This window comes from Chaetodon auriga, chromosome 7 (assembly GCF_051107435.1).
Source record: "Chaetodon auriga isolate fChaAug3 chromosome 7, fChaAug3.hap1, whole genome shotgun sequence".
Lineage (NCBI taxonomy): Eukaryota > Metazoa > Chordata > Actinopteri > Chaetodontiformes > Chaetodontidae > Chaetodon > Chaetodon auriga.
The window spans coordinates 23,103,814-23,119,420 of record NC_135080.1 but is presented as its reverse complement, the minus strand read 5'-3'; the positions used below and the strand labels follow the sequence as shown (position 1 = coordinate 23,119,420).

Sequence of the window (15,607 nt, the reverse complement as noted above, 5' to 3'; positions counted from 1 at the left end):
CGCCCTCCACTCTGTCGTACGTCTGTGAATCATTCACGGATTCTAAAAATGCATCAAAGTGATGTTTCTCTTTGATGGAACATTTACTTTTTCCAACACGTGTACTTATACTGTGAGCTCGTCTGGCTTCATTCACACTCTTACTGCAAGCAATTCACATATAGAGCGAGAGAGCAGGTGTCACTGTCATGCTTGGGGATGTTTCAAAGGGACATGTAGCTATGTAGACGTGACCTTATGAATTAGTCTTTGCTATTACGAACCGCCCTGATTACCCTGAATTAGTCCAAAAGTAAAGTTTAAGACAGGAGCAAAGGTCAAAGTAAATCATTGGTTCTGGTCCTTCCTTGCAGGGGCTGGATTTATTCCTTTAAGCTTTGCTCAAAATTGCTATAATCAATATTTTTCACATTTAGTGGATCTATGTCTCTCTTCTTCTATGACTATCTTTCAGCTCATTGTTTTGTTTTTATGCTCAGCTCCATTCAGCCAAAATGAGCAACTAGCTGGTCAACATAGTGGAGCATTTAATAGCAAAAGAGACCGATAGGAGGAGGAGATAGTCCAAAATCACAGCTAAATGCAGAGTAAATACTGAACTTAGTCACAAAGAACATGACTCAAAATGAAGGATAATGATCCTCCCTGTCTGTTGGATGTGTAAATACATAGGCTACTGTTTGATAGCTCTCTATATGAACTTAAAAGATGACAATATGTCATCTTCTACATTGCTGTCCATAGAGCCATGTTGCTAGTGTGGACAAAAAAAATGATGAATGAATTCAGCATGTGATTGGCTCACAGCACTAAGGGCGAACTGCACAGCGTCTGAGCCCTGATGCAGCCTACGTCACGACTGGTTGACCGCCCTGTCAGTTAGCAGGGTGTATTTGCAGCTTGACCGAGCAGATAGGAGTTGCACACATATACAACACACACTCATCCTTTGCAACTGACCCGGGCTGCTAATCAGTGAGAAGCTGTCATTCAATACGGGAGATCGATACAATCACGTCAATTAAGTCTAAGCGAGAGTTGGCCTCACTGAACAAATGACTGAAAGTCACAAACAGACTTTGAGTTGAAAAGCTCTTTTATAACCTTCCATTACTGTCTTCCCTCTTTCAGGTTTAATCTTTCTCTTCAGGATATTTGGACTAGTCAGGAAATCATTTCACTAACAAACCACCTCTGGCGAACCACCAGATAAGTTCTTCCTCTGCTGTCAGGGTCTGTCTTCTTCCCCTCCCTTGTCACACATTAGACAGCTGCAGGGCCAAACAGTTCAAATACCCAGTTGATATCTCTCTTCTTCAGCTGCTTCATTTTTTCATTTTGTGTCTGCCTTATCGCTAACAGAACTACTGCTCGAGCTCACGCACACCTGTACACACACGAACACTTTGGCGGAAGGAATTCATTGTGGAGAGTGTCAGAACAACTGGATTACACGTTGAGGTGTGTTGACAGAGGTTCATTGTGAATTCAATTAACTCCCTTGGCGCCACAGAACTGAGACCCCATACTTTTTGTGTCATGTCATGTTGATGCCCACGCAAAGAGTTCGATTTCTGAGAGAGAAAAATGACTGCAATTATACTGAGTCACTGGAGAGAGAGGGACTGTGAGGGGACGAGTGCGAGAGGAGAGTGTGTGGGTGTGTGTGTGTGTGCGTGTTCTATTGGACATATTACGCTCTGTTTTTACTGCCATACAGTCATGTTGAAAAGCTACCAGAACACACACTCACACACCCGCTGAGCTCATGTATCATCTCCAGGCTCTGTTTCTCTCACCACCAACAATGCTCAGGTGCACAGCTGGTATCCATGGAGACCAAAGATGGTGCTTCTCTGCATGAATGTCCCCCCAAGGAGCGGCTAACATGTAGTGTCATTGAACTGGCATGGGAGGCACAAGATGAACACACACACACACACACACACACACACACACACACACACACACACAGAGTGCTTCCACCTCAACCTAAATTTGGATTACTTTAGCACTTACTCTTCAGCTGAGCTTTCAGCTGCTTCCATCTCAAGACAGTTCAATTATTTTCAGCTGTAATATATCAATTGACATCTGAGCTGCTTTCATTTCTTTCCTTTCAAATGTCTTTGAAAAACTCCACTCTGCGCTTACGCTTTGTTCAGTGCCCTCTCTCAGTATTTGTGCCTTTACTGCCACTTCAACTACAACTTTAGTAGTTTGATCACTTCATCTTTTTTCACCCTTCAACCATAAGAAAGTTTCATTGTCTAAAGATTTGGTTCATTCCTTCAAAGTCCACATGACATTGGGTGAAGCCCATCTCTCATCACTTGTCACTCTGTCGGATATTACTGCTTTGTCCAACTGAAGGTAAACCACACAATCATCAATCAAAACCCCGCTGCTCACTCTGTATATAAGCACTGGGATTACTACCAGTATTCGTCGTATCGTCTGCCTTGCTGCATGGTAATGACTTACCTGAAGTCCATGTTAAGTACCCAGTCAGTTTTTGGCCTGTTTACTTTCTGTATACCTTATCGGTTGTGTTCTCCCTGTAGTGCTCAGGTGATAAGCTCACACTTGCTTTGTTTGCCCCCTGCCAGTCTGCTCTCACCGAAGAACTTGGATCAGTCAGTTTGCTCTCACTGAGGACTGGACCCGTCTACCCTTCGGCTTTGTAAAAGGACTTAGGCTTTGCTTGAACTCTGTCATCGCCCCTTTTATTCATCAAATTACCTGAACTGTTTCCCCAGCTCCCACCTCATTTGTCCAAGCTTCGCACTTTGGGTCTTGTAAATTCAGTCAAAACCGAAAATTTACACACAGATACCGAACAGCATCACTATGTTCTACTAGTGTTTTTACTGAAACCAGCTGAAGATTTCACTGATGAGAACAGTGAGACTGAACCAACAGTAAATTCACAGGCTGTAAAATCTGAATACTGAGTTTGAAGATGCAAAAGCTAAAATAAGGTGGACTACAGAGTCATGCAATAATTATCTGTAAATGTGAATATAACCAAGAGGCAACTCTCAGTAGGGCTGTGGTGAAAGAGGTAAACTGTTTCCAGCATCTCATCCTTATTCTGTGTTCGTCGACGCCCTGTGGCTTACTCGATGTCTGTCAAATGTCATAACTGACAGACAAAAGAAAATCTCATGGCTGCTTTATTGCTTCCACAGCACATCATAAAATGTGGACACTTCACTTGAAGCATTGAACAGTAGTATGTAACAGCCATTGTCGAGCAGTAGCCTTGACACTTGAATTTATCCAAGGTAAGCTTTTCCTGTAAATGAAGACAGAAAGAGACGCATATACAGAGGAATGTGCAGGACCATTAGGTATATTAGACATTTCAAAAGTTGCTATTGATGTGCAGATCCATTCTGGTTGCCTCTATGTGTGTGTGTGTGTGTGTGTGTGTGTGTGTGTGTGTGTGTGTGTGTGTGTGTGTGTCTGTCAGGTACAGGATGTACGAGGTGGGGATTAATTATACAGTAACACACTCTTAAAGCTGTGGCTTTGTTTGCGTTGTTGCATTGAGTGAAACTGTGAAACTGCCAAACTGTTCTGTGATCGAGGAGGTGAAGGTATGACTGGCCGTTCTCATTAAGGGTGGAGAATGACTGAAGTCAGCTGGGGATTCAGCTGGCTGGTTTGAGAAGTTTTACTTACTTCTAAACTAACTGTTGAAGGATGAAGTCGGATGATTTGGAGGGTCAGAGGCGGATGTAGTCAGTCAATTCCACGGGGGCATAGTGGTGGAGGTGCATTAGATTGGTCCTCAAATCCTGAAAATTGTTAGGCTGCTGCAGTCAGCACGTCTGTTTGGTGTTGTGTGCATTTTGGGAACACTAGGGTGGGGTTTTCAGGCCTTTGAGTGCATTTCATAAAGAATACTAGGAAGGTGCAACAGTCCTATACGGTGCTGTCATTGCTGCAATCCATTCATTCCATGTACACTCACACTTTAAATCCCATCCAGAATCCTTTTGAGTATCACACACTTATCTATAGACTTCAGAGGTGGCTTTAAAGGATCAAAAAGCTATTTTTTTTCATGCCCCCGGTGGTATGCAACCTGCTAATGCTGATAGTGCCTCTTTTGAGACTTCTTTCACCACAATGGAGGTGAATGGAATGTGATTTTTTTTGGTGCTCGGCATAGAAAATGAAGTTTGAGGAACTCAAAAGCAAAAGTTCTATTAGAAAACAAGATCCTGTTTACTCTGGAAAATCCCCAGACCTCTATGGCATCCAGCATTTTCAAAGGAACCATTTCACATTCCATCCACTACTTGCCTGAATTGGCTCCTTTTAGTAATGACTATGGCCTGACCGTAGCTGTGCCTTATCAGAAAATGCTCAAATGTGGATTTTGGGTATTTGGTCACTTGCCTGTAGTGTTGTCTGTGAAGAGTCTCAGTCATCCAGGTCATGGTTATCCAAGGGGGGTTCAAACTAGGAGGAAAGTGTGAGGAAAACACAGCTGCTCATTTGAAAACAACAGTTGCACTGCCTAAAGAGTTTAGCGTAGATGCTGCTGTAGCATCAGTTCTGTCAGCTGGTGGTTCTATGTGTCAAACCATCTGGAGCAACAGATTAGTTTGTTGTTTCGCAGACTTATTGCTCTTTCTCTGACCCTGTTTTACTCTTTCTCTGTTAATTAATCTCCACTCTGGAGGCAGGAAGATATGAGGTAAAACTGTGTTTCCATGCAAGTTATCATTTTGTGACATTTGCCTCTAATGATTATTGCTCTGTTTTGTCCTTCCTTGGTCTATAATTACCCTGTGTGGGTGAGTCATAATTCACTACTCACATTGTATATTGCGTCTCTCTCTCTCTGTCTCTGCCTCTCTCGCAACACAGACATCCTCAACAAATCCGAGTAAGGCCGGTAACAACACCTTTAATTAAACACACTCGTGTAATAAAGATTTGATAACTGTTCACTCATTCTGACTCCCTCGCTAATGTTTCTGGCCTGCTCTCAGACAGAGATTTATCATTCAGGTCATTTGTGTTTGCCTCCAAAGTGCAGGCAGCACAGAGAATAACAGTGCTGGGGCTGATCAATTTCCTGTCCAGACAGATGAAAGCAGCCATTTATGAGAATGTGCTGGAGATCTGTCGAGCAGCATGGAGACTGATGATGCACTGACGTAGCTGCTTGCATGTATACACAGGTTCAACTGACCAATATGACAATACTAATGCTCACACACTTATTGCATTATATTCTATCTATCTATCTATCTATCTTGCATGGTACTGTATATATAGATACAGTCCTTCCTACTATTAGATATATAATAATCAAGTATAAAGAAGCTGGGACCATGTTTCCAGAGGCTGTATCATGTTAGGGTGGAAATGAAATAAATTAAGTATAACTGGGGGGTTGTGAAGTGACATACAAACAACTCAGCCCCTTTGTTGTCTTATCTTCATCACAGGGGAAGAACAGGTTGATGTTTTTCTAGCTCGAAGCACTCATTCCTTCTGTGTGTGGCAGCAGTTCAATAAAGTCTGATGCTCTGTGTCTTTAGATTTGTACAGTCTTTACTTCCTCACTCTCTCAGTCTGACTCTCTCCATCTTGCTCTACTTTGTTCTGTCACCCCCCCACACCTCTGCTCATCCCTTGTTCATTAGTATAAATAACTGCTCTGCAAACCCATGCAGACACATAGACAGTTTGCCTCCACTCAGCCAACTGTGCACGCTGTTGTTATGCAGTTAGTCCCCAAACAGCCAGTTGCAACATCAGCAGCTGACAGTAGAAGACTGCAACCTGCCTGCTGCTAATTAGCCAGATGATAATGTTACATGATCTTGGTGTTAATGAGGAACAGTTACAGAATACAGACTGGATTCAGCCCACTGGTTTAAACCCAGTGATGCGATCGCGTGTTATAGCATGATGAAACATTGACTGAACATCAGTTTGAATTAGAAGCATCACGCACAATGTGTGTTCACAAGTTTTGTGAATTACACTTACAAGTGGTCTGAAAAAAAAAAAAACTTCTTCACTGAGAATGAAGACTGACACATTTATTAAGTGACTCACTCCCACTTACTATAAGAGTAACCTCTGAGAACAGCTCTCAGATGATCCTGTGATTGATCACATACGTATGCTGAGAGCAGGAGCCAAATGCAAGGACTTAAGCTACATTAAGTTTCTACAAAAGTCTATATTATTTTGTTGCTCTAATTGGGAGTATTGATTCAGCCTGGGACAATACTCGTATAATGTCTTCTGTAGCTCTGGAGGGAGCTTGTTATCTTGCCATTTTTTTTTTAGCTGAAAACACGTGTGGACTTAAAATGTGGCTTTTACTGGGCAAGGAGGATCTAAATGAGACATCCATGACTACTGTGCAAACTGAAGTACACCATGTGGTACAGCTGACAGCGCTGGAAAAAGCTAATACAGTAAAAACATGTTGAGGTTTTTTCAAAACCTCTACTTTTAAGGTAAAGAGTAAGGACACGCACAAATACAAATGGCGCATAACTGCTAAAATTAGACCAAATGAAACCACTATATCATTCTCTTTAACAGGCAAGCCTCTACTGGGGTGACCCCTGTCATGTGACACTGTAGCATCCAAGCATTGCATTGTTGACGTCGTGTGAGGGGTCCAGGGGAGTCTGTTGAAGTTATACAATTATATCAGAGTGGCCATGACCCCCCAGTTCAGTTGCTCACTTCAATGCAGTTCAACCAGTTCAACTGCACAGAACGTTCCCTATGAAAACTGCTGATAATTTAATAACTTCTCAAAATGTAATCACAGTCTTTCAATAAACTGGTTGGCAGTGGAGTAACAAAACTTTCGCTGATGAAATGCTAATCACCCATTGATGAAATAATGATTATGTCCATCACTCAGTGTTGCTACATTGACAGGCTTTATTAGATTCTCCACCCATGTAGAATGTAATTGTAGCTTATAATCACTTCCACCATAAGGCAGTTAATACACAATTAGCCTGCTTGTACTCCAGACTGAAATACGCATGAGATGTAATTTAGAAACTGATTGACAGAGGTGTTGCAAACTTGCAGAGGTATCAGAGGTATTTGGTCCTTCCAGAGGGGAAACATTTCCCACAAGTGCCAGCTATCAGCACATCTGGTACATGGTGTGCACCACAGTAAAGTGCTCTTTATGTCGGCAGAGACAAATGTACCAGTTCAGTCACAAAGAGTCCAGACCCAAAGAAGGATTAACCGATTTTCCTCAGATCGCTTGTGTTTCTCTGTGACAGGAACAGAGTGCAGCTTTCATGCAGATAATGATAGAGACTCTGGCATCAGCGTATGGTTGTCACGGTAACAAGCATACAGGGGACATGTCTTTGAGTGCATAATTAACCGTGTGGCTCAATTTACCATTCATTAGACAGGTGTGTTTAAACAGCCAGCAGAAAGCGCCATCTTCTGCTGTTCGCTCCGTTCGGCATGAAACACGCCAGTGAGTTCCAGGGAGAAATCAGTGCAAATTCTGCCTTTCTGCACTTTGACAGTGAACTATGATGGTGCTCATTAGTGGTGATCCGGGCCAAACTGGCAGGAGGGAACAACACCTCCCACTGCCTTAATGAAGCTTCACACTCAGCGCTAACAAAGCCGTGCGACCAAGTATTTTCAGAGCTGGGTAAGACCTGCTACGCCTGGCGCCATGTCAAACGTGTGACCGTGTCCACACGTCCCCGGTGTTTCACATTAGTCACACTCTTAAATAAAAGGAACAGCTCATGCAGTGGGCGACATGATATTTCAAGGGACGCTTTTCTGAATGTGACGTAACATCTTCTAACACAATGCAGTAAAAACACGGTCATATGCATCGCATCGGATGCTTTATGTCTTATGTTTGAGGCGCTCCTCTTTCTTGACTTGCAGCTGCGATCTCTCCAGACCAGCAGCACATGCAAATTAGCCTTTGTCTTACGTTTCCATAGAAACACTCATTAGGTAAAAGGTTGACTCTTGACTGCTGTTTGTGTACAGGAAAGCAAAGCTATCCGCGTTCTGAAAGCAACACATTTCATTTCCAGACAAGCAAATGTTTGAGGCCATTCGCTTTCTCTTCTGTTTGTGATGGTGTGTGAAGGTGTGTGAGTTCATTTCTTTTTTTCAGAGGCTGTTGAGGAAAGCTGACAGAATAGCTGTTTATATTCAAAGGGGAGGAGGTCAGCACACACACCAGTAATAACTGTGCTGAGGAAAAGGTGAGTGCCTCTCATTTTGAGCCTAAATCTCATTAATTCAGCCAAGGTTAAGTGTCTCAACACACTCCCGCTGAAGCCTGCGATGGTTTGCTAGTTATTATGATCAGCTCAGGAGAATAGCACATTAAACAAAGATAATATCGTGAGAAGCTTTCTAAGATTAGAGTCTGCTGGACTCTGAGATAGAGATCAAAAGGTCAGAGTCGAAACGAGAACTCCAGAGAAAGTTGTGGTTCTTATAATAAGCTCATCAGCGGTGCCTCGTATCTCTGAGTACTTTTCCATCATTGCAGCTCTTCTGCTCGCAAAGGCCATGTTATTACTTCACCAAAGAGGCTGTGAGCTACAGTATGAACAGTAAATAGGATTAGGGTGACATACTAACATGTGAAAGAGCAGCAGACTGAAGGAGCTCACAGGAGGAGTGTCAGCTCATCTGAGTGAGAAAGGAAGGTGATTTAAAAATAAAAACTGTTTTTAAATGTGAAAAGAAGGAGAGCGATGGGGAGAGAAATTTGTCTTTTAAAATTCCTTGGGCCCAGAACTGTATAACAGTGGAAAATTACACATTTGACATATTACACTCTTCTAAATTTCATATGGCTAACATGTTAGCAAACACTTGCAAACATGGAACAACTTCAGCATTCATTAAAAGTTGTGTTTGTAGTACCTAAAATTCAGTCTGTGTTCAGCTCTGCTTTGGCATCCATCAACTTCTGCTAAGTGCTAATATGTTCACCAGCTAGCTGCTAATTTTGTCTGCTTGTAATGAGCTGACTATGCACTATACATTTGATCATTACATTAGATAATTTAATCCGTTGTTAATGTAAAAATATTTAGCTCATGCGACTTTAAAATTGCATTACTTCTTTTCTGGCTCCTTGTTCTCAGAACTCTACAATAAGATGAAAATCACAAGTTCAGATTGATAACGAGTTAGACAAGGACCAAAACTGGCATTTATTTGGAGCAGCGCTTCTTGTGACTTGAGGAATGATGTGCTGGAAGCAATGCCAATGAGAGAAATGACCCCTTTCACATGACATATAGTCAGTTGATCCATTCACGTAAAATATTGATTAGTGCAGCTTAAAAGTTTAGTGAAATTACACTTTCTGATGAAAGTTCAACTTAATGAATAAGTTTAATGCGGAGGGAGGGGGTGAGAATGGAAACAGGCAGAAAGATGGTGCGTTCGAAGTGGCTCATTTCCAGACTCATTCATGGTGTGTATGTGTGAGGCCTGAGGCAGGACACAGGCCCCACCATTGAGTCCCACAGGGGGACACTAATGACAAACATCCTGCTTCACAGTGCAGGAGACGCTGCGTGCATCACATCTGCTTCTCATTCTCACCCTGCTTACTCTTACTCGTTCTTTTTCCTGAGAAAAGCTCCCTTGCATTCTGTCCCACTGTCTCTCTCATACGTTCACACACACACACACACACAGCTGCTGTGGCACCATAAAAGAGGACAATGCAGCTTCTACATATTTTTCCTGCTCCTCGCTGGAGACACAGCAGTGCATCCCCCACAACTTCCTTGTTGATAATAAATGAATGGTTCACTGTGTGGTCGTGTGTGTTTGTTGTACATGAATTATTCAGTGGGGTGTTTATGTTGTGGAGGAAATAAGATTGCAAATGCTTCAACAAGTAAGTATCTGAGTCAAGCTGTCCGGAAGACAGGAAGACAGCGATGGAGAGACGCATAAATACTTCCGCCTCCCTCTTGAGCTCTTCTTTTTGCATCAGTTCACACACATGTGATCTCTCTGCAGGCACAGAGAAGACAATTCAGACTTTTTAAACATTAGCTGCATGTATTTTTTTTTGTTATATAGCAAGTTTAGCATGTTTATTCCTTACACTTGCAGTGCCTATAAATTATTCCAAACAAGTGTTTTTTGTCAAGGTGAAAAGAGATCTCTACAAAGTAATCCAGATCTATTACAAACATTAATACTAACTGCATGTTTGCACAAGGATTTACCTCCTTTAACCACCACAGGTGCAGACAACTGATTTTTGAGTCACATTTGGAAAGTCTGACCTTTCCTCAGCACCATGGCCTCCACCACAAAAACGAGGCACCAAGCAACTCTGCAAAAAGGTGATTGAAAGGCACAATGGAGTGGATGGAAGCAAAAAAGTTACTGAGCATCTGAGTATAGTAGAATCCATCATGAAGAGATGGCAAGAGGCACACCAGTACCTTTGATGGGCACTGTATACTAATACACAGATAAGCTAGTTCCTGTTAAACTCATCCTTAAAATGAGAAATTCTGAGTACAGTATCTGACAGAAAGTAGGTTAAATAAGGATAAAGTCTCTCAAAGTAAAGACACATAAATAAGTATTGTGTGACAATGTAGCTGATTTCCTGCCAGCTGTTGGGCCTAATGATGCTCAGAGTCCTTTCAGTTCACAAAGATTTATTTACAATGGCACTAAATTGAAAATGCCTGAATGAAAGAGGAGGAAGAGGCACGCACACGCACACGCACACGCACACGCACATGCACACGCACACGCACAGCCAAGCCAGGCCCTTCCAGATGCACACACTGTCAATGCATGTGCGTCATAAAATCTATGTGTGTATTCCCTCTGGCCATTATTGTTCCTTATGTTCGTGTGGCGAGCTGTCATTGCAGTGAGTTGTGGGACTGAGGGCCTGCAATGCTGCTGATAGCCTGTGTTTGTGTGTCAATGTGGGTGTATGTGTGTGTGTGTGTGTGAGAGAGAGGCAGGGTTGAGTGACGCAGCAGAGAGAAAACACAAAAGAGCGTTGCTTTGGAGAAACAGAAAACTTGCAGCTGCCTCCTGGTTGTTTTTGCCAGGTTTTATATCTTCAGACAGGGAAACCTGTTCATTGAAAGGAGACAAACACCTCAGGGACAGTTTTGTGATGATGTGACAGTCTGATGGGTGTTTTAATGGACTCTGAGATCCCTTAAAGTGTATTTTGCAGGACCATAAACCTCCACACCAATGGAGTAATACTACTAAATGAACAAATAAACATTTTCCTTTCTGTCAGGCTCCTTAATTACCACCAAAAATTTGCGCAGTGTCAGTTTTAGGCGTAGGAGCATAATTGGAATAATTGGGACACAGTCTGCAGTGTCTCTGTGTAAGAAATAGAGGGTCAGAGACAGATTTAATTGAGGACACAAGCTAAAAAAAAAAGGTGAGTTATGGTGCGTTGGAAGGACTGATTCAGTTCTTATCTGCCCCATTCTGCATTCTTCTACTAATCTAATGTAGGCTAGCTCTAAAAATAACATGATAATAATAGAGTCACTCTCTCCCTTTCATCTTCCTTATTTTTTAGAAGCAACACTATTAGAAAGCACTACAAGAGTGTCCTCCACTGGTGAAACGTCATAGCACAACAGAAGAAGAGAACTGGGCTCATTTTGGTCAGCATTTATTTTTTCAGAAACGCTACAAAGAATCTGTCTTAAATTAGGCCTCATGAAGTGGAAAAAAGACAAACCATATGTACAGTGCATTGCTTTCATCAAGTAAACCTACATCACGGACTGTGTATGAACAGTGCTGATCATGAAGCTACAACAAATAACTCTTCGTTTCAGACAATCTTTCAAGTGGGTTCCAGGTACGTTACAATGCTCGAGACCGTGTCGGCAAGTCCGAGTCAAGTTCAGTCCAAACAGCCAAAAAGCCAGTCTGACACTCAGTCCCCTGCAGGGTGACTCATCACTCCAAACCAGTGCACTGCTTCTCAATGTGGCGTCATGAGGGGCTCCAGCAGGGGGGTCACCGCCAAATGAGGCAAAGTCATAGTGATACAATGAAACAACACAGTATGATAGTAAATAGTGCTCTATTTCCACTGGGTGTAGCCCATTTTTAAAGATTCATTACTGCTTTTAGATATATTTGGTAATTTCTTTATATGTATTTATTCATGATTCCAACATGTATCTTTTAACTGCTTTAGCTTTGTTGTTGTCAGTGTGTCTTTCCTTCTTCTCTTATTTAATTTGTGTATATTGACCTGTGTGGGGAGCTGCTGCACACAACGACCCTTGCAGGGCTAAATAAAGTTGAATTGAGATGAGGTGAATAATTACATCACTCTCTATAAGTTATCCCAACATATGCCATATAAATGACCATTCAGTCATGTGTTTCACTCTCCCTATTACTGTCTGGGCATGGTGAGGTGTGGCATTGAGTCAAAATGTGTCCCTCTGTGGTAAATATAGAGAGCAGAGATCAAGCAAAAATGTTTGAAATCAGTTCAAAACACATCAAACAAATACTACTGTGGCCCAGTGCCCCCCTCTACACTCAGCTATTTACTGACTAACTGACTATTTTTCCAGTCCTTCTATGGATATCATATCATGGATCATTTTGGTCTGGACAGTTTTGTGGCAAATAGACGCTTGAAGCGTTGCTGCTGGTGGTCGGGCTGTTTGGGCCTCTGTGACATGAAGACTGAGAACCTTCTGGTCTGTTCTCCAGGTTATGTTCCTCCTCTTGGTGACCGTGAACGGTAAAATTCAGTTTTTCTTGGGGCAACTCAGCCCGAGTCATCTCCGCTGTTCTCGTGTCCTCCCTTCGTGTTCTCCTCCGGCTCCTCCGCCGTGCCGCTGTCCGACTCCTCCTCTATGGCGAAGCGCGTGTCTGCGGAGGAACACAGGGAGCTGATGCTGCTCTGCTCCGTGCACAGCGCGCACGCCAGAGGAGAGGGCAGCACGACCTCGTGCTGGAGATGTCCAAAGTGGTTGCCGTGGTTACCGCAGAAAGGCAGGGACACCTGCACCGACTGCAGGCCCGACACAGCCACGGGAAAGGTGAGACTGTGTTTCTTGGGCAGCGCACCCCACTCCCGCTGCTCCTCCTCGTGCACAAGGCGAGTGAAAATGTTGATCCTCCTCTTCTCTCTCCTTTTGGAGCGGAAGTAGCCCAGCATTATGCCACAGAGGAAGACTCCGTAGAAAGACATGACTATTAATATGTACAGGTACGCGTTGTCATCGCTTTTGTCCGCCGGAGTCTCCGCGGTGCTCTGTGTGTGCAGGAAGAGGCGTTTGGGTGATGCTGTAAAGTTTTTCAGGTGCTCCATTGTTTCTGTGTAGGCTACGCAGAAGATCTAAAAAGTGCACTGAAAAAGACACAAGAATATATCTGTAAATATGAGGGTTTTTCACCTTTACGCACACTTTACGCACAAGGATAAGTTTCCAATGAGGGAAGTTCTGAAGCACAAGTGATTACAAAGTGATGAAAAACTATGAAAAAACATTTCTAGAGTCACTGAATACCCACATCTATGACAGTATGGACAAAAATGTTCACTTGTAATTGACTGGCATGGCCAATTCCATGGGAAACAAAGATAACGCAGAAAAAAGAGGAAAAAGTAGTAATCGACGCTTGACAATTACATTCAGATCATACAGTTTGTGGTTCATTGCATTTTTGCAACTTTAAAGTATCTTCTAAAGTTTCCATCAAGACACTGAAATAAATAAATAACTCCTCATAAAAACACATTTATTTTTATTTTTGTACTTCCATTATCTTTTACTTTGGCATTTCTGCACTTTTTGTCTTGACAAAAAACATTTTCTAGTCATAACAAAAAAAAAAAAAAAAAAAAAAAAAGTTACCAGAAGTCTACACAAAGTGATTTAGTTCATATGAAACTGAACGGACCGGCTATAAACAAAAAAGTCACAAAGTGCCCACTCACCAAACCGCAGAGCCAAGTCTCTTTTGAAACTTCAGCGCCTGTGTACTCCTGCAGCTCCTCTGGAGTTTGGCAGCACTACTACTTTATAGGCAGACCCCGGAACGTCATCATGAGTCACGTGACGGGGACTGATGATAAGATAAGTCCTGTGGCTATGGAATCCCTGAAGGGACACCATGTTGAAAAGATACAAAACTAAGTATCTTTTAACATTATACATGCATCAAGGGAGATGTGATGAAATCATCAAATGCCCATGAGCATATTAAATTTGCTAACTCACTCAAGAATTACTAAATCCTCTCTAGAGTCCAACAGAAAGACGCCTCGAGGGATATGATGGAAAAATACAGAAGGAACGCCAACTGTTTAGAAACTGGTGATACAATGTGAACTAATCCTCGTCACTCAATTACAGTCTGTCAGAGCGTATAAGGATGCATGGCCCTGTGTACAGTTCAAATGCCACACTGGACCAGTCTACTTATTTTTCATCAAGCCTCTGAACCATCTCGGAAAAAATACAAAGGTTCTCATCATCTTCTCACACAGACTTTTCCATTTCCTTGCAAATGAACATGAAGGCCATGAAGTAAATTATGCAAAAACCAGTGAATGGCTACAGACAGAGGCAGAGACACACCATGAATCCATCAGGGAAATAGTATTTCTCTTTTTTTTATCTCCAGTAAAATTCCAGCTGTAGAAATACTCATATCTTTTACAAAAGTAAATGTACCAATATGACAATATAAAAAAACTTCAATACAACTGAATTTGAAACCCTACTTCAGTAAAAGTACAGAGCTATTATCAGCAAAATGTACTTCCCCTATAAGTGATGTATTATTGGACATTCCATTATACATACATTATATGATACATACATTATTAGATCATTCATAAACAATCACAATCACATCAGAATAAATACTGATGTATCAATATGTTAGCATTTTACCACTGCTTGAGGTGGAGTTGTTTTTATCTGCTTTAAAATCAGTTTGATCTTTTAGCCCTGTGGTTCCCAACCTCAGGGTTGGACTATCGAGTGAACCTCAGTGTAGGATCATGAAAGCAGCAGGAGAGAAGTTAAAACCAGGTTCTGCTACACAAATGAGCATTTTTGGGACTGTAATCTTATATAAACAGTAACTTTAACTTTCAAATAAACGTAATGGAGGAAAAGTGCAATATCTCCCCCTGACATGTACAGTAGTAGAGAAGAAGAACAGCAGAATGGAAATGCTCGAGTAAAGTGAGTATTTTGAGTCGCTCACGGTTGTACTTAAGCACAGCACTGCAGTAAATAAAGGACTCAGTCACTTTTCACCGGTGCAGAATTGACTATGTTAAAGTTAAGATTCTGCGAACAGGTTGAGTAAAAACATGAACAGATAATCACGATGCTGCTCACACAACAGCAACTCTACGAGGCCTACATGAGCTACAGAGGCTCCTTTACAAGTAACAGAGACCAAAGGTCATAAGATCACAATGAGAATCACATTCACAGCCAGTGAACATCTGTCTACAGGAGTGTTTCATTCAACTGTTTATGATTCTTTTGTGATTTCTGGCTGATTCTGATGTTGGCTCCTT

General features: G+C 42.1%; 1 protein-coding gene across 1 annotated transcript; it reads right to left on the bottom strand.

The window, feature by feature from the left end:
- Positions 1-11,695: 11,695 nt before the first annotated feature.
- kcne4 (potassium voltage-gated channel, Isk-related family, member 4) lies at positions 11,696-14,064 on the bottom strand. The gene is made up of 2 exons (XM_076735448.1): positions 14,006-14,064; positions 11,696-13,414 (listed from the first exon to the last, which is right to left on the bottom strand). The coding sequence occupies exon 2, from the start codon at positions 13,373-13,375 to the stop codon at positions 12,830-12,832; it is 546 nt and encodes a 181-aa protein (XP_076591563.1). The 5' UTR covers positions 13,376-13,414; positions 14,006-14,064; the 3' UTR covers positions 11,696-12,829.
- Positions 14,065-15,607: the final 1,543 nt, after the last annotated feature.